Here is a 22842-nt window from a genome sequence, read left to right on the forward strand (position 1 = left end):
TTACTTTAGTAAGAGAGATGTAGAAACGGAGTGTCCATTGGTCCCTATCAACATCCAATGTCAACTAAACATTTTGAATGGGATATATTTTCATATATGTCATGTTTTTATATTATATATATATATATATATATATATATATATATATATATATATATAATTTCCACATACATTTTGTGTCTCTTTGTGGTCATTTGGCGTCTCTTTGTAGTCGTTTTTTGTCCCTTTTGTGGTAGTTTTGCATCTGTTTTTCACATCACTTTGGACCGTTATTATCACCATATCTGAACCAAAACGTTGGAAAAGCTAGAGCACGTAATAAATGGAATAATACTCAAAAATCTTAAAGACGAAAGTTGCTAAAAAAAAAAGTCCACTGAGGATGAACTACAATCATTAGATCTGAGAAAAAGCCTTTTAGTTACATTCGGCTAAGGTGCCGCCCAAAACGGCTCGGGTGGTGCACCTAAACCTTATAATGGCGGAGGAAACCCTGTTGTGTATAACTAACTTAAGCTTTACCCTGGTGTTAGCCTATTGTTTTTGCTACTATAATGATCAATATGTTCAGTTCCATCTCTTCTTTTTTTAATCTCTGCCTTTTCAGCCGTGTCTTATAAATGTTTAAGTCTATCACTTTTAGAGCTGAGATACTTTTCAACGTGTTTGCAGTGTTCGTTAGCCTGCCATAAGAAGTGTCTGGAAACCCTGGCCATCCAGTGTGGCCATAAGAAGCTCCAGGGGAAGCTGCACCTCTTCGGCATTGACTTCACACAGGCAGCCAAGAACAGTCGGGGCGGCATCCCCTTCATCATATGCAAGTGTACATCAGAAATCGAGAACCGAGCGCTCAACATTAAGGTACTTTCAGTCAAATATGAGAGATAAGAGTTCATGATAATGTTGCTCACGTTTTAAGTCCTGTTGTTAGGTCTTTGTTTGTTTAAACATTTTCTACTTGGCTTTCCTAAAGATGAGCTGGTAGAGGCTGCCAGTGTTGTCAATGATTATTCTAGTGTTTCAAAATGAATGTTATTTTCTGAGAAATATTGAAGTACTATAATTCTTTAACCCACATTGGATTCTTTAACTTCAACATTTGATTTGATTTGATTTATTATTTATCTCGAACAATCAACAGTGTTGCAAAAGAAAAGAAAACAAATTAAAACCACAAAATGAAAACACAAACGATCAGAATTTACCAAAGACCATAAAAAAGTTATTAAAGGATAAGTTCGAGAAGGAGCACAGTGCATGCGTTTCCTCTAAATGCATGTACTGTATGATGTTTGTTACTTTGATGTATCCTGTTAACATTCTGCAGTGGTGATAACCCAGTTTTGCCATGGTGATCCTGAAAATTGCATCTGATTTTCCCTGTGTTGAATGCATTTTGTTTTTGTGCTGCGAAGGGTATCTACCGCGTGAATGGTGCCAAGTCTCGGGTGGAGAAGCTTTGCCAGGCGTTTGAGAATGGGAAGGACCTGGTGGAGCTCTCCGAGCTTTATCCCCACGACATTAGCAACGTACTCAAACTCTACCTGAGACAGGTGAGCTGCTTTTTGAAAGCATTATAATAGAGGTATTGGTATATTGTAAATGTACTTACACCAGCAAAGACAGTCATCTAAATAAAAGTCTATATCCACTACGTTCCACTTCCGGGATTGCTCCGGTGCCGCCGGAATTTCCGCCAGATGTCACTCTTTTCGGCCGGATGTCAGTTACCTTCCGCTTTCTTTGTGTTGTAATTTTAAACTCCGGTGGATTTGTGAGGACTATGGTTAACTGCTCCTCAGACCTCTGCAGGGTAAATCCAGACAGCTAGCTAGACTATCTGTCCAATCTGAGTTTTCTGTTGCACGACTAAAACAACTTTTGAACGTACACATGTTCCACCAGAACAAGTTCCTTCCCCAGGCTGTTTTGCAGAGGCACCGTGGCTCCGCCTGGCGCTTAGCACCGCCCAAGACGATTGTGATTGGTTTAAATTCCAATAAATCGGAGCACTTTTTTCTCCCATCCCAGAATGCTGTGTAGACTCGCCAGACCGTCCTCTGCAGCGCTGTGGAGGAAGGTCTGGCAAAGCGAGACAACCTTAATAAAGACATGCGATGGTTAAAACTGTGCTCTACTGAAAAAACCCACTGCAGTGGTATTTATTTGTCTTTGTTTATTTTTGGGACATAACTCCCACCTCTCATCCCCCAATTGCTTATCTAATTTCTAATTCTGTCCCACTTGTCTATTTACTTACATATTTCAGTTGTCTCTGTTTATTATTAACTTCCTTGTTTCATTTGTTTTTCTGCTTCTTTGTTCCCCTCATACTTTCCTCTGCAGCTTCCAGAGCCACTCATCCTGTTCCGCTACTATAATGACTTTATCGGTTTGGCCAAGGAAAGCCAGAGTATCATTGTGGAGGAGCTGGAGGCGTTGCGGGTCAGTCCCAACCCAGTGGCCCCGGCCCAGGTCAGCGTGGATCTCAACCGGGTCCTCTTCAAGATAAAGGACCTGCTGAGGCAGCTGCCACCAGCTCATTACAAGACCCTGCAGTTCCTCATGGAGCATCTGCACCGGTACTGCGGCCTCACTTAAATAACCCAAACAAATTTCTGCTGAGTGCATTATTGAAATGGTCCTTTTACAATATGGATGTGAATCTTATTCTTAGAATTCTCAATATGTAGTAAGCCATTCAGTAGAAGAAAGATAGGCTTTAAATAGGTCCGGATCAGTGGTGGGAGAAGTATTCAGATCCTTTACTTAAGTAAAAGTACTAATACCATACTGTAAAAATACCCTGTTACAAGTAAAAGTCCTGCATTGGAAATGTTACTTAAGTAAAAGTATGTAAGTATAATCAGGAAAATGTATTTAAAGTATAAAAAGTAAAAGTACTCAATGCAGAAAAAAATCTTAAAACATTTTAAAAACGATCAAAACAGTTCTGTCAATCAACCAAGTGGTCTAATCATCTCAGCTGGACTTATAGGCCGTTATATTGTTGGGTAGTTTAATTTAGAATAAAACATTGTATTTTATAAACTACATGTGTTTTGTGTGCAAAAATCTTAATTTGTAAAGTAACTAGTAACTAAAGCTGTCCCATTAATGTAGCGGAGTAGAAGTAGAAAGTGACATGAAAAGACTAAAGTAAAGTACAAGTACCTCAAATTAGTACTTAAGTACAGTACTTGAGTAAATGTACTCAGTTACATTCCACCACTGGTCAGGATTTTTTTTTTTTAAATGTATAAGCAGTAATCCATCCTCTCTCTCTCCAGGGTGACCGAGCAATCAGAGGAGAATAAGATGACAGCCAGCAACCTGGGTATCATCTTTGGCCCGACACTGATCAAACCAAGGCAGGCGGACGCCGAAGTTTCCCTTTCCTCTCTGGTGGATTACCCGTATCAGGCTCTCATTGTTGAGCTCCTGATCAGACACTACCAGATGATCTTTGACACCCCCCTCACCCCCCTGAACCGCACCTCGCCTACAGAGATGGATGCCCAACCCCGCCTCGGCCACCACGAGAAGGAGCAGCTGAGCCGACACTCCAAGTCGCTGGGAGACATTAAGGAGGTAATTAGTTTTCATGCTAAAAATGAGATTGTGTTCATATAATGGTATGGCATGTCGCAAGATTTAACATCAATATCATACACAGCACATTTGTCCATTTGTCTTTTAACATGAAATGGTAGATTGACGCTTTGTTTGCTGTTCTTATTTGGTTCTGTCTTACTATTACAGCAGAGCTCTAAGGTGTATAAGAGGCATTCCTCCATAATTCCTTCTTCCCACTTATTGGCTGAGGTTCATGAGACCGTGCCAAGCCTCGATGGAAGCAACTTTGAACCTGGTTAGTATTGTTACAAAGCTAGTTAAGCAATGGAAAGCATTAGTATTAGGTAGGCCAATATTACTCCAAAAGTTCATTTTCTTTTTGGCTGCTGGATATTCTTATTAAAAAGTTATAACAGTTTCTGGAGTCCGTATCATTTCACTTGGTATGTTATAGTTTAAACTCTTGTTTATCTCTCTTATTAAAGTTGATGAAATGGATTTTGAGGCCTTCAATGGGGATTTGTCATCAGACGTCCATGAAGTCCCTAAACCTGGCGACAGAGGCCTCTGTCGGTCTCAGCATATCGCCGTCGCCAGGGTCCAGCTTCGACACCCTCGCAACAAACTCTCCTCCCGGCCAGCGAGCATGCCTGCTGAGCGGATACTCAACCGAGGCCGAGTAGACGAGAATAACACGCGGAACAGCACTGACCAAGATGACAAGAAAGGAGGTGGTTGCGACCAGTCCATTGAAGAGGTGGACGAAACCGAGAACACAAAGTTGCGAGCGGGCACACATTACCGGAGTACATTTATTGACACCCAGACGTTACGCAGAACTTGGGACAAACAGTACAAGCATGAAGTTGCTTCCAGAACTGTCAGAATAGTGGCCAGTTTGCCCACAGAGAGTACAGCAGTGGATGCCAGCAACCTATCCGCTTCGGTGCCTGTATCCTCATCATCTTTCTCCCTTGAAACTACTGGGAGCACTATTAGCACCATCTTCCCTAACAGACCTTACACTGTCGCAGTGCGACCTAACAGGACTTTAAGAAGGGAGGACAATGTAACACAGTACAGCCCTGTCACAACAGCTTTCAGGGCTCCCAGAACTCTGCAGCCTCCCCCAGGGACCTTCTACAAGCCCCCATCAGGGAGCAAAGTTAAAGAGCCACAGCACTGTGCATTAGCTAACAGCGCAGAAGAAGATGAGGAGGAAGAGGGGGAGGAGGAGGAGGAGGAGGAGGAGTTGGGCATTGAGATAGAGGTGTCTGTTGATGAGCCTCTTGAGGAAGACAATGAGGCCGAGCAGGCAGCCATGTCTCAGTCTCCCAGCTCCAGCCCTGAGGTGCTGGGCCCGAGCCTGGCCAAACCCGTGTACCAGAGACTAAGGCCCAGACGCCTCCAAGAGGTAGAACACCGAGAGGCTCATTTTGTGTGATCATCAGAGATCTAAAAAAAACACAAAAAAAACCAGTGCTCGAATGTGAACAATGTGTGCCGTATTCTATTAGACAAACGAATAAGAAACCTCTGCATCGACTCTGCAAAGACAATTTCCAGAGGTATTATGAATGTGGGCACAGTGTGGACAATGAAATGTACCTTTAGTCCTCAAAAGACGAACAAGATGCACTTAAAATGCTGTATATTTTTTTAACATGATTCACCAATATTTCATTTACCAATCACTTGCTCAGTACACTCTGGCACCTGGTCAGAATATTTATAATTATTATTTTTTTTAAACTGTGCAATTACATTTTTATTTTATTATTTTGTACCAAGTTCTTACAGGCTCACTATGTATGTTTATATACCAAAAAACTATGTTTGTATCGTTACAATGGTGCACTGAAAATAAGTTTGGTGCACTTATTAGTACACATGTTTCTACCTACTGTAAGTCAGAATGTTTTAAACTGTTACATTTATAATTAATCATTTTTCTAATAACCTGTGTATAAAGCAATATAATGACCCTTTGTTACATGCTGTACTGGGTATCTGCATTGACATTTGGTAATGTTATGAAGCACCAGTTGCAAAGGGTATACATCCACTTGTTTTTATACTGTTGAACTTGTATGGTGTCAACTTACACTGAACTGAAAAGCTTTTAGAAATGCCACTGGATTGTATAATGGCATTATCTTTCTCATTTCCATATAATTTTCATTTCTTAATAGCCAAAGCTGTTTTTCTTTTTACGACTGAATTAGTTTTTATCAATAACCTAAACCTTACAAGTTCTTTGTAAGTAATAGGAAGTGCATCATTTATTTAAATGGTATCTGTTTTTCATGGTAATGTACAAGGTTGACAGAATGTTGAATAGTTCAGTGTAAAGAAACCGGTACATGAAAACAAACACCCTTTTGTAACTTATTAAAATATATCTGACAACTTCCGTGATGATTCCATGATTGTCTGTTTTTTTTTTCTTCAGAACTTTGAAAATTGCAGCAACTTTATTTAACAAAGAAGAATTATTCCCATGATTACTAGTTGTTAGTATTAGTAAATTATGCAATCTTATTGTTTAGCAAGGAAAGCTGTAATACAGTAAGCTAATTGATAAACAGAGTGTGGTGGCTCTGTGAATTTATAAAGATGCTAATATTTGTTCAGTTCAATGTAGCATATTTATTGTTTACCAGTTGTAGGATTATAACCTTAGGATTACGCAGAATAACATAGGCCAGGTGGTTAGTTCATATACTGTAGGCCTCTACTGATGGTTGAGAGCATTGGCACTGAGAAAGGAGATTAAATCAATCTGCTTAACTATTCACAAGCTCTGGATTCTAGCTGTGTTAGCAAACCCAGGGAGCACTGAGAATATGTGCTGGAATGCATCACATATCGGGTATCGCTCTACAGTGCAAGCGTTCTTCTGAGGTAAGTCATTACTGAGTATGTCATTCTGGACTATAGCCATGCTTTGGAGTTTAGTCAATGTATATATAAGTAGAGATGTGGTAGCCATAACAATTGCACAGTAGTTGTGACTGACCGAGATTAAAGTTAATCTTGTTAAATACACAGGGAATGTGCGATATTCTGTTGATATACCTTAAACATGATTAGTACTGAGAAAATGTTTGGAGACAGTGGAAAAGTCTCTACTTGTTATGCTGACCATGTGAAGTGTCTTGAGCTCATTAACCTCATTACAGAGCTATTGCTAGGAGTACTCACAGGATGAATGGATGCACACTTCTACAGTTAGACACAGGAGTTCATTCACACAATTTAGCTTTCCAAATGATCTTTTAAAGTCAAATGTTTTTTTGTAAAACATGAGGTAGCTTTATTTAGCTCATAGGAGTATTGTGGACTGGTTTAATGCAGGTTTGTTGGCTGGTGCTAGCCCCTGTGGGGGTGAAAAAAAGGCGCCATGGGGGCAGGAAGACAGGTCAAACTCCTGCTGTGGAAGAACTGGACCATCCGCAGGAGGCAGAGGGTAATATCCTCTCATCCATTAATTACACACTACTGTCATCCCTGTGAAAGTTGCAGTTAGCTAAAATACCTTCACGTGTCATTCTTTGCAGATGATACCAACTCATTTACTGGGTCTAAAACATGGTACTGTGATCAACTGAAATATGTGTATGTTATGGAATAATGTAAAAGCACTAGAATGTAGGAAAAAAAGTCTTAGTTAGATTTTAAAGAAAATTAATAGAATCTCTCTTTAATGCTTAAAACCGGACATTAGCAATGTTGCTTACTTGCAAAATTGAATGAAGTCAAAGATCAGATTCCATGAAAATATCTTATAAACGTAGAGACTATTCTGGTAAGATTCATTAAGAAACTGTCAGATGATTTTGAAAGTTGTGCTTTTGTCTTGTGACTTTTTATCATATCAGCATAGTCTTTATTGCAGCTACTCAACTGTGAGTTTATCATATCATTTTTGGCTATAACATACAGATCAAATGGGAGATATCGATTGAGAACATAGTGCTGGGGCATTACTGCACCAGTTTGCCAATCATCAAACCATAGGCCTACGTACTGTATATGCATTGACATCTGAATGACTCATCCAATGCACACAAACTAAATTTAGAATACAATTTACAGCAAATTTACAAAGTTTGTATTGTCATAAACCAGGTGCGTTTCCTAATGGAGATCATGTGGCCTGTTATGCTGTTCATGGGGCTAGTGTGGCTAAGACGAGTGAATCCACTTTACCGTCAACATGAATGTAAGCAAGCCAACTTTACTAGAAAATATCAAAGATTTTAATCCACTGAGAGAGAAATATGATGTCTTTTTCATAAATATTCATAAATGACTTGTGTAAACCACTGAAGGCCAACAGTATCTTCTCTACCTCAGGCCACTTCCCAAACAAGGCCATGCCTTCCACAGGGGTCCTGCCATGGATCCAGGGAATCTTCTGTAATGCCAACAACCCTTGTTTTCAATACCCCACCCGTGGTGAATCTCCCGGCCTGGTGTCCAACTACAACAACTCCATGTAAGCATCACCCTGGGCTGGTAGAGGGAGGTCTTTTTAAGCCAGAGGTGTTGAATTCCTATGAAAAATTTGATGTGAGATGAAAGGGGGCAGAATTATGTAATGGCGTCAAAGAGAATATGTTTAAACGTCCCTGGATTACTTGTTTCAAAGCCTCTGTGTGTGCATACAATCATTTGTGAATTTATATGCTGCATATGTGTGATTTGTTATTGACCTCGCTGCTCAGATTGGCTCGGTTCTACACGGATGCCCAGGAGCTTCTTTTCAGTGACCCAGAGTTTCTGCAGCTTGATCGCCTCTGGAGGGAACTGAATGCTATGAGTAACTTCATGGACACCCTACGCACGCATCCTGAAAAGGTCTCAGGTCAGTGCTCCAGACTTTCAGAAACGTATGTAGAGGCAAACCCAACATCAGCCAGGGTTTTCTTGTTAGTTGTTTCACTGGAGCAGATGTGAGTGGCAGAATACGATCGTCCTTCTGGATTTACCAGTAAGGGTTTTCATTTGGAAGTTTCTATCAATCTTGATATACAGCATGACTACATTTAGCAACGCAAGCTATTCTCAGTGTCCCGCTCCTGGAAGAACATACAAAGAGTTTGGTTCTAGGTGCTTAAGCCTTTTCTCTTTCTATTTTTTTTTGCTGTTGTATTTTGATGGATATTCTAAAAACATATAGGGGTTTTGGTGTGCTAATCGCAAGGGAAATGGACAATAAATGTCAAGTCATGATTTTTATAAACTTGGAACCCTCATCTGGTCAAAAACCATGTCAGCCTAACAGGATTACAACACATAGGTTTAAAAAAGGCCCATGACGTAAGCTACTTACTTTCACCACCAACATGTTATTTATTTGGTGGGAAAGCAATTCACATGCCCTCCATCCATGCTCCTCTCTCCATGAGAGAACATAGAAGCACTTATTCCATCTCAAGGGACACCATGCAAACAATTCTCTTTTCATGTCAACATACATGTGATTACAGTCTATACAGCATGTTCCCAGCAAAATAAACCTTTATAATGGGTTGAGTGCATTCCAGCCTGTGAATGGTTACATCTGGTTGCTCTCTATGCTGCTACTCTAGTGGAGAAATATGTAGATGGACTAACAGAGCTAAAAGAGATATGGATCCACATTCGACATGTGAGGCCCTGGAAAGAAAATTGAATCATGTTGACAACCAAGTTATGTAATTGTATATGACTTATCAGAAAATGTTTGAGTGGATGTGTGCGTTTCATGTGCAAGGCCCTTGATAATGACAAAGTGTGTGTGTGTGTGTGTGTGTGTGTGTGTGTGTGTGTGTGTGTGTGTGTGTGTGTGTCCAATATATGTGTGCATGCACCTGTGTCCATGGGTCTATAGGTGTATGTGCCCCATAATTATATAGCCCAAAAGAAAGATCCTTTCAGCACAACACCGTGGCCAGCCAGACTAGGACGCCTGGTTTCCCCGATGGAACATAAAGCTTTCTGTTATTGCCGTTAGCATCGTTATCACCCGATGCTGGAGTTTGTGCTAGCAGGGTTTGGAATGCTGTAAGTTATGGCATAATAATGGCAGGCTACTGGCTAACTGTGGATGTGTCGTGTCCCCGGGGCTGTTCGGTTTCATCTCGAGTGAAGTCCATTAGCGGCGGGCAGTGAGGCAGAAAAACCAGGGTGGGATAGGGTAGGTGGGTAAGCCCAGTGCTGTTTAACGTTAACTTTACCTTGATCAAAACAATTATACCTAAAATAACGTCATGAGCGTGTTGAACGATGTTGTAACCTTATAGCGTTCCCTACCAAGCATTAGCATGAGCTACTTGTCAACGTAGCACATAACATTTTAAAAGCTGGATCGATCAATATTGAAATGTATCAATAAATAAGGTCTCTGTTGTATTACTGTGTTGTAAGTGGCATGTAATTGATGACAAAATGATGCAGTGTGGCAGAAAGCAAGCTGTATTACGGTTACTGAGTATTATGCTTTCTGTGACATTGTATGATTTACAATTACTCTCGAACGTATCATCTGGGTTCTCGTGTTTTGACGGAAGTTAGAGGAACCAGAGGGGTCAAAGGTTTTATGACGCCACTGACAGGCGACTAAAGGAAACGTCCCGTGTCATTAAAATAAATTAACAGATTTTTCTGGGTTTGGACATTGTTGGAAACATTTGGGATAGTGTAAGTACACAACTCAACAAAATATATAACATAGGTATTGTCGTTTTTAGGCATTTTAATGCAGAAATGTTACGTAATGTACCTTTAAATACACTCATTTTCTTTCTGGCAGAGAGTTAGATAACAAGATTGATAACCACTCTCATATCTGTCCGTCAAATATTAAGCTACAGCCAGCAGCCGGTTAGCTTAAGTTAGCATAAAGACTTAAAGCAGGGGGAAAAAGCCAGCAACAACCAGCACCTCTAAAATTAACATGTTGTATCTCGTCCATACAAGAATCAAAGTGTACATATGACTTTGGTATCAGTGATCAGTGCGTCACAAATGTTCACTTAGTGTGCGTAACCTCACTACAAAAACAAGAAGTTACCATCAACAGAGAGGGTATGATTTTGTAATTTGTTATGTTGGCTAACTGGTCTGTTAGATATGACACTTTTTTCTTACCACCCCTTGGATAGAAACTTGTAAAAACTTTTCGATGTACATCCCATACTTTCTTTGGGCTTTTCAAATCAATATTTCCTCATTTCCTCTCCATTTCTTGCTTTTTTGTGGTTTCCAGTGGTTGAATGAGAACATCATCACAAGGCGAGTCAATCTAGGGCTCAACCTGGATGCAGGCCACACCAGCTCTTTGCTTGACACAGCAAACTTTATTCATGCACAGACAGGCCACAATAATGAGACAGTTCAGAGGTGGAATGTCTTCATCCTGTGTTGTAATGCAACAGATTTGTCACAACTTGCCCAAAATATGTGCAACAAAATATCCAGATTTCTTCTACCTAGTCAATGTCTACTGCCTGACAATAGAGTGTGACAATAAAGTGTACTTTTGTGGAGCACAGACAACAAGAGTCTGGGTAAATTCTCATTTTGGTTACTGTATGTGGTCTCCTGTTGTTCTGATGTACACAATCATTCAAGTGCCACTTTTTAGTTACACGAACCGTCTCTGTCTCTCGATGTAGGCCGAGGAGTAAAGGTGGAGGCTATCCTTAAGGACGATGAGACTGTGACATCATTCCTGCTGAGAGACATTCCTCTGACAGAGTCTGTGGTGTATCAGCTAGTCAATGCCCAAATCAGGCCTGAACAGGTACACACACACACACACACACACACACACACACACACACACACACACACACACACACACACACACACACACACACACACACACACACACACACACACACACACACATGATAGGGTTGAATAAGGATAAAATGTGTCATTAACTTAATCATTGCTTTCTTGACAGGATGTGAAGTACAAATGAGTCATTGGCTTTGAATGAGCTTTGAAAGATGGTATAATTGGTGTTCACATCTGTAGTGATGTAGGTTTCACAAGTAATGCCACTTCATTGTACATGTCATCCATTCATCAATCCCCTATAGTCTCTTTTCATTCTCGGGGGCTCCTATCCTAGCATGCATTGCTGGACAGCTCAACTTATTCACAAGCAAATACATATAGAATAGAACAGAATAGAAAATACTTACCTGTGAAGTTCCATGACAGACATCATGGTGTAATCTACCAAATCTAAATGCCTTATGTTGTTGTAATGTTCTTATTTGAATTCAACCTAACCCATACATCACATGTCCACTGACACTTCTTCCCAGTTTGCCTTTGGGGTCCCAGCCTTGCATTTAAAGGACATTGCCTGCAGCCTGACCCTGCTGGAGCGATTCCTCATCTTCCCCAGCCGCAGAGGACTCTTCGCTGTTCGTAATGCTATGTGCATCCTTACTCCACAACGGCTGCAGATCATTGAGGACAAATTCTACGCCAATGTTGACTTTTTCAAGCTCTTCAGGCTGGTCAGTGTTTGCTGGGATGTATCTAAAAAATACAATCAAAACTCCAATCTGCCATAATTAAAGTGGGACCCCCGTGACATAATTTGGCAGAGTTATCCATTATTTAGTTTATGAATAGGAAAGGTTAGTATAGAGCTGTGGTTGGATGAGTCCCATTTGGGGTGTTGGCATGTTTATTAGCATATTTGCAAAGTTCTTCAATGGCTATTCACAAAAGGCTAAGCCATCTGTATGGCTGTAGGGCTTTTTTGTTTAAGCTGGCATAAGGAAATATAGTATTTGGCAGGCTATGACATTTGCAAAATAGTTATCAAGCGGTGTCATGTTAAGTGTTAACTTTTTTTTAAACACAGTATGTGTCTGATTAATGCATTAATCTTGTTGACAAGTTCATTTAGACTTTGTTTTTTAAGTGATGAAAACTGGCCGATGAAAATAAATCTCATCATTTTGGAAATTGAAAATGTCACATTCATTTCAGGAAACCTATTTAGGCTTTTAATTGACAAATAATAGTATATTACAATATTTTCATGGTCTACATTTCACAGTCATGTCTGACTGTACAACATACTGACAAACCTACTATTTTAGAGTAAACATAACTGAAAGGTATCATCATACAGCTCATATTTAGTGCGTTCAGTGTATTAGGTCATGGTTGCAGCTTATGTCTGACTTCACATCAGCAGTTTGTGCTTAAACAACACCTGGATCAAAACGTACAGGCCTATCATACAACCAACAATCAACAGCTGCTGGTAGTATTTTTATAAGGGCTCTGACTCACAGGATGGGACAAAGCTTTCTCAGGGAAATGCAAGTTGGCTTTGTGTCTAAAGTAAATAAAGTATACCACAGTACAGCATTCTCCCGGAATGTTAAAAAACACAATTGTGTAGAGTTTTAGATTTATTTTAATATTTCAAAAAGGCAAGAATATTTAAAATATAAATATTACCAGGCATTAAAATGTTGTAGTGTTGTATATAAATGATTATATATATAAAGTGGTTATATTGTTTTTTTTAATAATAACTATTAATATTATTATTAATACTATAAAAAACACAACCATAATCTGTGACTACAATTAATTGGATTACAGTATACAATACAGCAAACAACTCGACATTTAAAACTGCAAACATAACAAAATTGCCTCCAAAAATGAATGAGCTCGCAACACTTTCACAGTTGAAGAAATTGATGGGAAGACCTTGTAACCTTCAAGCAGGGCCATATTTAGAGACTTAATTAAAAGTGTGAATCCGCTCTGCCAACATGCTTCAAATAGGTACGGGAGAAGTGAAACAGCTATGAGCATTAGCTGAGCAGGCAGACGTGGCCTCTGTGTAATTGGCTTAGTGACGAGACACTCTTCTCTTTAGTAATCACAACACACTTAGAGTTAACATGGGTCACAATGAGACAGACAGACAGCAACAATGGCTGACCTCTGCCTCATCTTCATTCAGGCACAATCACATGGGACTGGGCCAAGTGAGTTTAGTCGTCTGTCTGTCTCTGTCTAGTGCTATAACAGCGAAAAGCTGAAATGCTTTTTACCATAGTTTCATATCATGTTTTTTTAAGATAAATGTCCTCATTTAATCAAAATGGTTGGATTGTGTTTAGTGTATAAATATATATATATATTGTTTACAATGTCCCCTCCCCTAGGGGATGAGGACAGCTTTTCAATACCCAACAATGCATTCACATAATGACGCACTATGGCATACTCAAGATTCTAAGAGCCAATAGCAGTCTTATGCTCGGCAATTCTCAATTTTAGAGCTCATTTAGTATATATAGTATACATACACCAGACGACAGAGATGTTTCAGTATACTGATAACGTAAGTGCTACTGCAGTTTATAAATTACTGGATTTAGAATTTCTTCCCCAAAATTATTTGCATCAGTGGAGTTTGAGCAGTGAGCACAGTGATAAAAGCCAGCAGATTGAGATGGTGCCCAAGTGGACAATGGAGGTTTGGAAAGATAAGGATGGACTAGATTTAACTAGATTTAGTCTTTAACGCTATGTGCTCGTCTGAATGAAGTTAGTGGATGTTCGGAAAAGATTGCCCTCAAAGTTAAAATGCTTTGGAGGACGTGCCAATGTTGTTGTAAAGCAAACTCTTGAGGAAGTTGGGAATATCTGTCTGTGCTCACTGCTCACTGATAGGCTGAATCTATATTTGTAATAGGGACGGATGTCTCCTCTGGCAGTTCTGTGTCTTGGCCTCGTCCTGCTTCCTGGAACCTTTAGCCTATTGTGTTGTGAGCTGGCTAGAAGATCTCTGGGCAAGCCAGCAGATCCTCAAGAGAAAGTAGTGCCCAGCAGATATAGAACATATAACATATTAATGATGACGGCAATTTTCAGGTGTTTCTCTCTTGTCTACGAATACGATGTCTATGTCACGGCATCCGTATTAATTGCTTTAGAGCACAAAGACACGTTGCTTTATGGCACAAAATACAAGACAGGACTTTGACTTTGTGTACACTATGAATTTGAATACTTTTAACTTGAAACCATGCAGATTGCAGACTGCATATTGGCTGTTATCAAGGCCGTATCATCTTATCCTTCTTGCTGATCAAAACAAACAAAATGACGTCAGGAAGGAGGGACATTAAGAACGTCCTGTATGTCAGGGTTTATGGGAAATGTGGTGTTAATTTTGAGAAACAGACAACTATTCATATTAAAAGAATGCATTTGTGTTTCTCTCCAGCTTCCTCTTGTGCTCGACAATCACTCTCAAGGCATTGAAATTCAGCTGTGGGTACGGGTCGTCTCCGCTGTCTCGGACAAACTGCGAGAGGTAAGGCATGATCCAGTCTATTCGAAAGTTCACCGCCCTGCTATATTTAGCTGTCAGGAAACAGTTGCTTCCTCTTGCCTGAGTTTTTACGCAAACACAGAAAGTAGGGGGGATATCATTTAGTGCGTACGAGGAAGGCTAAATCCAGAACAGGCCTCTTTAGCCTCCAAAACAGATACATCATCATCATGGGACCATCCCAATGGAAACAACACTGAGGCTGCAAGAACAGGTGAAGCCTCCAGATGTGGAAAAAGGTTAAACACCAGTGGTGATTGAATGATCTGTTTGTCTTTCTCTCACTGACATTGAGTCCATGCACATTCTTATTCTTTTGCTTGGATCAACCCCATGTTTTTACCTCTGTGAAGTGCCTCGCTACTTGCCTAAGTTAGTTCAGCTTGGCCACTACTATATGAGTTTTATGCAATGGACAAGGTTCAGTGTCTATAGCAATTCTGACTTTGATTCTATAATATAACTGTAACTACCATGTAATTTGTGGTGTATCTGTATTTTAAACATTCAGTGTACTTGAGTGTGTGGAAATATTGCTTTGTTTGTTGCGGATGTTTCCATGGGATATTTAGTGTCGCTGACAGTCTGACATCCTGTTGGCAAGACACTTGCCTTTGTCTGACCATAGACAGTCTGTAGTCGAGACAGACAACGTGAAACCACAAAATTGAAAAAAACTGACCAAACAAGGTAAAAAAAGAAATAAATCAAATTATTGCTATTAGAACATAAGTATATTTTCAGGGAGCATAGTGTCACTGTCCTGTGAAAACCATGTATCTCTAAAATATCAACAAGAGCCTCATTTACAGCTTTGTGACATTGCATTTTTTACATAAGTGGGGTGTAGGTACACAACAATGCTTTAGGTACTGTTGACTGTATTTTTTAAGGTTAAATAAATATTGTAAATAAAGGGTGAGCTCACCCTTGCACATTTGATAATTTCTATGCATACGGTTCCTTCATCTGGTAAAAATTTAGTCACGCAAATATACAAGTTTGTTCTGTTATCAGCCAGAGGTGCTAATCAGAGCGGTAGCAAATTACCCAACTTTGAATTGAAAGCAAATAGAGACTGCAATCAGGAACAAAACATATGCTCTATAGTTAATAAATGTCCAAAGTACAGTTTTGTACTTTGATGCTCCAATTAAGTCAGTCGCCCTAAAGTGTCTATGAGGAAACAAATAGCACTTTTACTTATAAAACACTGGGCACCCAAAATAACTCTTCATCATCATCATCATCATCATCATCGACTCATGTCACTGCAACAACTGTTATGTTGTGTTACATCTCAAAGCCAACACTTTTCTGTTCTTACTTCTTTGTTTTACTTTACTTTCTCTCCACAGTTGTACCAGAGGAATAGCTCCAGGGAGCTTCTCCAGCTCATGACTCCTCTCTTCCAGAATAATCTGTCCTTCAGGCAGGTGATGGCAGCTGCCTCCAGCCTGGTATGTGGTTACACTGAGGGCGCTTTCTCCCGAGTCACTTCCTTTAACTGGTACGAGGACAATAACTACAAAGCCTTCCTGGGCATCAGCAGCGGCAGGGCACAGGGCCACTACACATACGACAACAGCACCAGTGAGTAGATATTAGTATGACAGATATTAGAGCAGGCATTGTCTCAAGCTGTTTGAGCTGTCTGTTGTACTTTAAACCAAGGGCCTTGTTCTTGAGACTAGATCAATGCCTCAGTCCCTTTTTGGAGTAACCATTTTTTTTTATTTTGTGTTAAATATCAGTGAATCTCCAGAGATAGTTTGACAAACTCACTGGGTTTCTACACTAACTTGAATTACCTCTGCCAAGAAAGTGTGATTTCAGTCCCACTTGTGTTAGTTTGCAAGATATCTCAAAACCCCAACATTTGAATGTAATTTAGTGGAAGTTTAGGCCATATGCAAAAAAACAAACAATGTTAAGTTGACGCAGATCTTAATCTAGTAAAATCACCATAAAGCCATTTCCTAATCCTGTTATGGCTTGTACATTCTGGCCCCTTCCGGAAATGCGTCAGGAGCAAACGTTTTTCCTTTTTTAGGAATTCCTTCTTTCAAGATGGATGGCTGTTAGTATTTTTACAATACTGTTTATTTTCCTTTTCACCTACAAATACCATCCAATCGTCACCCCACCAGTATGGTACATAGTAAATTTGGCTGAGCTTAAAAACAATGTAACCATTTCCCATATTTTCTTTCCCTGCAGCTCCTTTCTGCAATGATCTGATGAAAGAGCTGGAGTCCAACCCTGCCACCAGGATTGTGTGGAACTCTGTCAAGCCCATGGTGATGGGACAGATCCTCTACGCCCCTGACTCACCTGCTGTCAGGCAGATCATACGAAATGTGAGCACTTGGTGGAAGCATTTATCCAAAGCATGGTGTAGAAGCATGGCTTTATACATGTAAGATAGTGGAAATCAAACTCTTAACCCTGTTAATAAAAAATTCCAGCCAGCGAGTTATTTTGTTAGCATTCTTCAAGTATATTATTTTTATACTTTATTGCTGATTCATGTAACCCTAGTATTCTTATATCAAGTTTCTATTAGAGAAGACATTTAGCTAGATAGCGAGAGAACTGGGTAGTTGGCAGGATCATTGAACAAACAAAGAAACACGTTGCATCTACTAAGACACAAAGATTTTCCCAGATTAGCAGCTTTTCGATGTTTTCTGCACTGAATTCCCACTTGCTTAATCTTACAATTTCTGTTACTCATGACATCTGTATCTTTGATTTTCTTTGGGGCAAGCAAACCTACTGCAATGAACAATCCCTATAAAGGGGATCAGCTTTCCTCATGTCATGTCCAGCCCTTTGTATCTAGATGTAGATACATGTTGGTCAAAGCCCTTGGAGGAGGGGTGCAGCAGTAGTCATGGATGGCTTGGTTGCAATGGAAGAACACAGGCTGATCGGCTGTGGTGACTACCACACAGTCGACTGGCGCCATGGCTTTTTCAGTGTTATGTAAGCAGCAGTAAGAGTTCGTCCTGAAAGACGTGTGACTGACCACACACACAAAGAGACACACACACTTGTGTTTCCTCTTTCCTGACCTTTAATGCCCTCTTTAGTTCCCTCTTCCCTTAGATTGGGATCTTAATTGCAATAATGATTAAGGGGTTAATCCTTTACTTTACCAGACCAAAAACATGGCCTCTATACAGGCTCTTTGTTTTCTTCCTCTTAACTCTGTCATGCATCAGTGTGTTTCAGAAGAAACTCAAAGTGAAGTACCATTAATTTAAACATATGTTTTCACGCTTAATGTGACTGCTCTTGTGTAATGATGAGCTATGCAGGTCTTACCTGCATCCTGCCATCACTACTTACAATGCTATAAATAGCTCTAATAATATAATCACTATTATAATGCATTATAATGTGATTATTCTAAGTGGTCGTTGTGTGCTTCAAGTGAATTAATTCAATTTGAAATAACAAGCTGGTTATAAGTCATTATGTGGTCATTGTTTGATTTAAGTAAAGTGAATATTATTAAGTCTATGCAAGAACAACACACCAAACATTTAATGGGTCATAACAGAAATTGAGTACTCATACTGTATTTACACAACCTTTTGATGATGAACAACTTAATGATGGGCATTTCACTGATCATGTAATGTTTCTCCAGAAAACTCAAATTGACTTAAATTATAGATGCTACCTAAAACAATTTATACTTTACCTGTAGCTGTATAAAACGGGTCATAACACACAATAAACTGAGTACTGGTAAGCTACTCCAATTAAACACAACTATATGATAAACATTTACATTTAATACATACACTGAATTGACCGTAATATAGATAATACGACCTATGAGAATTAGAATATACTATGATTCTTGCAAAAAAGTATTATGATACTTGATGAGTGTGTATAACTATAATTACACAGTGATATAAGCAGATTATCATGCATTATTAGTACGTTATGTGTACTGTATAATGCATTATAGACATATGCGTCATAGAAACTGTTCTTTCTATGACATATGCGTCATAGAAATGGTGTAATAGAGAATTTTCCCCAGGAAATTCACACAAAAAAAAAATCACAGATTATATATTGAAATTGTATCACTGGCTTCACCATGCTGATGAAAACCATGAGTCAAGCATCGCTGATAGGCACCATGTTTGCGATGATTTTGGACCTTTTAGCATACTACTTGGTATGCTTGCATTGGGGCAAAGATGCATCTGAGTAGTGTATGTCAGGGCACCAAGTATTTCATTGAGTTTAGTAGATAATACTTGTGGAACTAAACTTGCTACAAGTGCACACTTTGTTGCAGCTTATGTAGGTATATGCTAAGTTAGGCACAGAATACCCCACATCTTGACCAATTCCAAGATTCCTCCACTGCCCCCTTGAAGAAATCCCCTCGAGGAATCCCCCCGGTCCTCCTCCTGCTTTTGCCTGCTGTTTTGAACTGCCTCGGGGGATGAGGAAGCACTCACTTGTGGGAACCTGACTGGGATTCACTGGGCAGGCTGAATGCATTTGGCCAGTTGTCACCAACAGCCTCCATTGTCACCCCGGCTCCATTGTCCCCATTGTCACCCAAAATCAGACACACACAAGAGGAAGGCGTTTAATTGGGTGTACTCTTGAGCGCTTTCATCCCCCACTGCACATGACTGAATACTGAAATAGCTAGCCTTTGGTATCTGCCACACAAAGCACTGTACCCACACACCATCCAGGGTTTTAAAGATAAGCGTGCAGTAAATATTTGGCGATTTGGCGCAGAGGGCATTTGTTGCACATTTGCTGGCTATCTGAACAGGCCCGCGGGAATTCTTTGTGTGAGAATGTGTGTGTTGCCTTTGCAAAGCCTGTTTTCACAGATAGTTTCATGTGGGAATGGTATGTAGCAGGAGATTAGAAGAACTGCGACAATGTGTGTGAGATTCTGAATGTCGTGTACACATGTGCGTGCGTATACATTTTAAGTTTAAGTTTAAGTTTTGGATTTTATGTCTTCTATACATGAGTACAAAATGTTTATATTTGCATTAGTTACAATATTTCTGAATGGTGTGCACCCAGATATTTGTGCATTTGGGAGAAAAGTTGTGTGTGCATGTTTATTTTTGATAACAATTTCATGTCCTTCCAATGTTGATAGACCAACCCCTCACACACACTTCTATCACTCCTACAGGCAAACATGACATTTGAGGAACTGGAGAGGCTGAGGACGATGGGGAAGGCCTGGGAGGAAGTGGCTCCTCAGATCTGGGCTTTTTTCCAAGATGGAGTCCAAGTCAACATGATCCGGGTAGGACAGCAATATACTGTAGTGTGACTGAATAATTAGGTTTAAACAGTACACTATCAGTAATGAGGACATGTATAAAGTAAGTGCATCAGATCATGTGTTTGTGGTCGAAACTCCTTTAATATGCAACCAAATATTGGAAGAGCAAATAAGCAAAAGATTGCTTGCACATCACTGCATTTAATCCCTTTAAGCTAACAGCTGACCCATACCAGCCATACTGTGCCTAATACAGCAGATATGATCAGGATCTACCTTTGTGTTGCCATTCAGCTGACATCCAATGCCAAACAATTGTCCCTTTGAATGAGGTGATTAATGATGTTGTTATTTTATCCTCCTTTTCCTCTCTGAACATTTTTGCTGAGGTCACAGGAATTCACAAAGTTTCCTACTTGAATACAGAACCTTATCAATATGCCATCTTTTTCCCTTTTCCATCTATCGCCCTCTTAACACGATTACTGGTAGACTGGAAAGATGTTGCAGTTATTGAACTTAAAAAACAGTGGAAAAAGTCACTAATAAATCAATAAATCAACAGTAAAAAACACCTACAACTGTGCAATTTGCCTTAATACTTTTCCTATTTAAACTTTTTTTTTTTCATTCAGAACACAAGAGAAAATAAGAGTTTACTTGCAAAACTTAATGAGCTAAATCACTGGGAGCCAAAATCATAATCAAGATAAAATGTTGATTAATTACACAGCCCTACTGTCTACCTTTCCCTCTTATTTCCTCTTTTTTTGCCTCACTATATACTCCATCTATTGTATTTTTTGACCTTGTTTGCTTACCCCTTACATTCTAACTCTCCTCCTTATGTCACCTTTACAGTCAATTTGGCTTTATCCTTTTAATCAGTTATCCTTCTCTTAAAGGGGAATGTTGGTATTTTTCAAACTGGACCCAATATTCCCATGTTTTTGTGTTGTGACTAATAGGAACTGGTCCAGTATTGAGCAAGTGCCCTGCAGCCAGCAGCCGTGACACGGGCTGCAATGTAAGCCTATGGGGCAATTACGAACCGTTAATGTATGTCCACTTTTTGCCACTGACAGGCTTAAATTGTTATCATAGGCGTCTGACTACATTATGGAAAGATGGCGAAGTTGCTGTTATCCTGCCATGCTTTCGTGTGTAACTTACTGATTCCAGGTCAACACCGTAACTTTAGCAAATAGCATTAGCTTACCTCCACTCTGTCTGCAGCTCTCCACTCTTGGAACAGCATTTTTCTTCTTTTCTTGTTATAGGATTTCTTCTCCTCTTTGGCCGGCAGTAGTCATCCACGCTTAAAATGGTCACTGCAGACCCGATGGTCTGCAAGGGGCAGTGTATGGCAAGAAGAGTTAGGATCTATTTTTAGCTGTAGCACAACTAGCCACAACTAGTCACTTAGACACAAATGCATGGGAAAAAAGGGTCCAGGTTGCATAACACTGAAATTCCCCTTTAACTACCTTTCTTCTTCTAGCCTTTTTCTATAACAGACAAATCTAAATAACAATGTTAATGCTTTGACTAAGTTGATCTTTTTGCATATGTGTTGCTTTTTCTTTCCTATTTCCTTTTGGTTTTCTTGGGTTATGAAATGTTTATTGTGTTCCTACTGGTGTCTTAGCAACATCTTCCTTAAAGGAAAAACACCAAGGGTAAATAAAGCCTACTTCCTTTTATTTCAGGATTCCATCTGCAATCCATCGGTGATGGATTTCATTGACAGGAGTCTAGAGGAGGCGCCGTTCTCCTCCAAACACATCCTTAACTTCCTGTACAACGGGTCACCAGAGGACCGTCCAGACGACGTGCCTGATTTTGACTGGCGAGACATCTTCAACCTCACTGACCGGGTCATTCGGATGCTCAACCAATATGGGGATGTGAGTTGACATCACTAAAAGACATCGTTTTAGCATTTGCTTCATCTTGTAGAAGGTGTTACTTGCCTCTCAAATACCACTGCCTGGATTTTGAGGAATGTGTGTCAGCATGCAGAACTACAGTATACTGAAAAGTCAAAGGGGCCTCCACATCTCTTTAGATGTAAATAGGGTGTCAGGATTGTTTTTACTAACTTCTCTCATTGGGCTCTGACAGCTAGAATGTGAACTGTTTTTCCACATTTCTCTCCACCTGAGATGTCAAGTTCTAGGACGGGCCTATTCATGAAATAATCCAATTAAGCACAAGTCTTGTTGATTTCAATACCTTGGTTGGCTAACCACTATGTGCCCAATACCACTCTCAAAGTGATGTGAGCATTTAGATAAGTTGGCTCTGCAATTTGTCCGCCCGTCCAGAGACATGGAAATCTTCCCAGGTGGGCGAGAGCCAGAGCAACAAACTAGCTGTCGAGTCTCTTTTGTTTACTGCTGATGGAGTAGAGGGTAAAAGAAAAACAGAAAAAAACATCACAAACCTTCTCTTGTGAAGGCCCTGCACATTTAGTAGACCAATGCAATTTGAAATCACCCCTTTCCATGCGAAGGCTAATCGGAATGAGAGGCCTACCACACTGGGGGGTGACACGGGGGGCACCTTGGGGCATGGCTGGTTGGAT

General features: G+C 39.9%; 2 protein-coding genes across 8 annotated transcripts in view; both read left to right on the forward strand.

Annotated features, from left to right (window-relative positions):
- Positions 1–5989, forward strand: part of arhgap29a (Rho GTPase activating protein 29a) — a 41034-nt gene extending 35045 nt beyond the window's left edge. For 3 of the 5 annotated variants that reach the window (XM_035999454.1, XM_031307772.2, XM_031307773.2), the window contains 6 exons: positions 673–861; positions 1416–1553; positions 2347–2582; positions 3291–3591; positions 3763–3871; positions 4062–5989. In XM_035999454.1, the coding sequence (XP_035855347.1) occupies positions 673–861; positions 1416–1553; positions 2347–2582; positions 3291–3591; positions 3763–3871; positions 4062–5020 (1932 nt within the window). In that variant the 3' untranslated portion in view covers positions 5021–5989. The remainder of the gene's footprint in view (positions 1–672; positions 862–1415; positions 1554–2346; positions 2583–3290; positions 3592–3762; positions 3872–4061) is intronic. The other 2 variants (XM_031307771.2, XM_035999456.1) reach the window with 1 other exon arrangement.
- A 374-nt stretch (positions 5990–6363) lies between these two features.
- The window catches only part of LOC116055741 (retinal-specific phospholipid-transporting ATPase ABCA4), a 37968-nt gene continuing 21489 nt past the window's right edge, over positions 6364–22842 (forward strand). For all 3 annotated transcript variants that reach the window (XM_035999445.1, XM_035999452.1, XM_035999450.1), the window contains exons 1-12: positions 6364–6480; positions 6934–7045; positions 7708–7801; positions 7936–8077; positions 8307–8446; positions 11241–11368; positions 11904–12101; positions 14852–14941; positions 16318–16552; positions 17180–17319; positions 20160–20276; positions 21965–22162. In XM_035999445.1, coding sequence (XP_035855338.1) covers positions 6980–7045; positions 7708–7801; positions 7936–8077; positions 8307–8446; positions 11241–11368; positions 11904–12101; positions 14852–14941; positions 16318–16552; positions 17180–17319; positions 20160–20276; positions 21965–22162 — 1548 coding nt within the window. In that variant the 5' untranslated portion in view covers positions 6364–6480; positions 6934–6979. The remainder of the gene's footprint in view (positions 6481–6933; positions 7046–7707; positions 7802–7935; positions 8078–8306; positions 8447–11240; positions 11369–11903; positions 12102–14851; positions 14942–16317; positions 16553–17179; positions 17320–20159; positions 20277–21964; positions 22163–22842) is intronic.

This window comes from Sander lucioperca, chromosome 1 (assembly GCF_008315115.2).
Source record: "Sander lucioperca isolate FBNREF2018 chromosome 1, SLUC_FBN_1.2, whole genome shotgun sequence".
NCBI classification, from domain to species: domain Eukaryota; kingdom Metazoa; phylum Chordata; class Actinopteri; order Perciformes; family Percidae; genus Sander; species Sander lucioperca.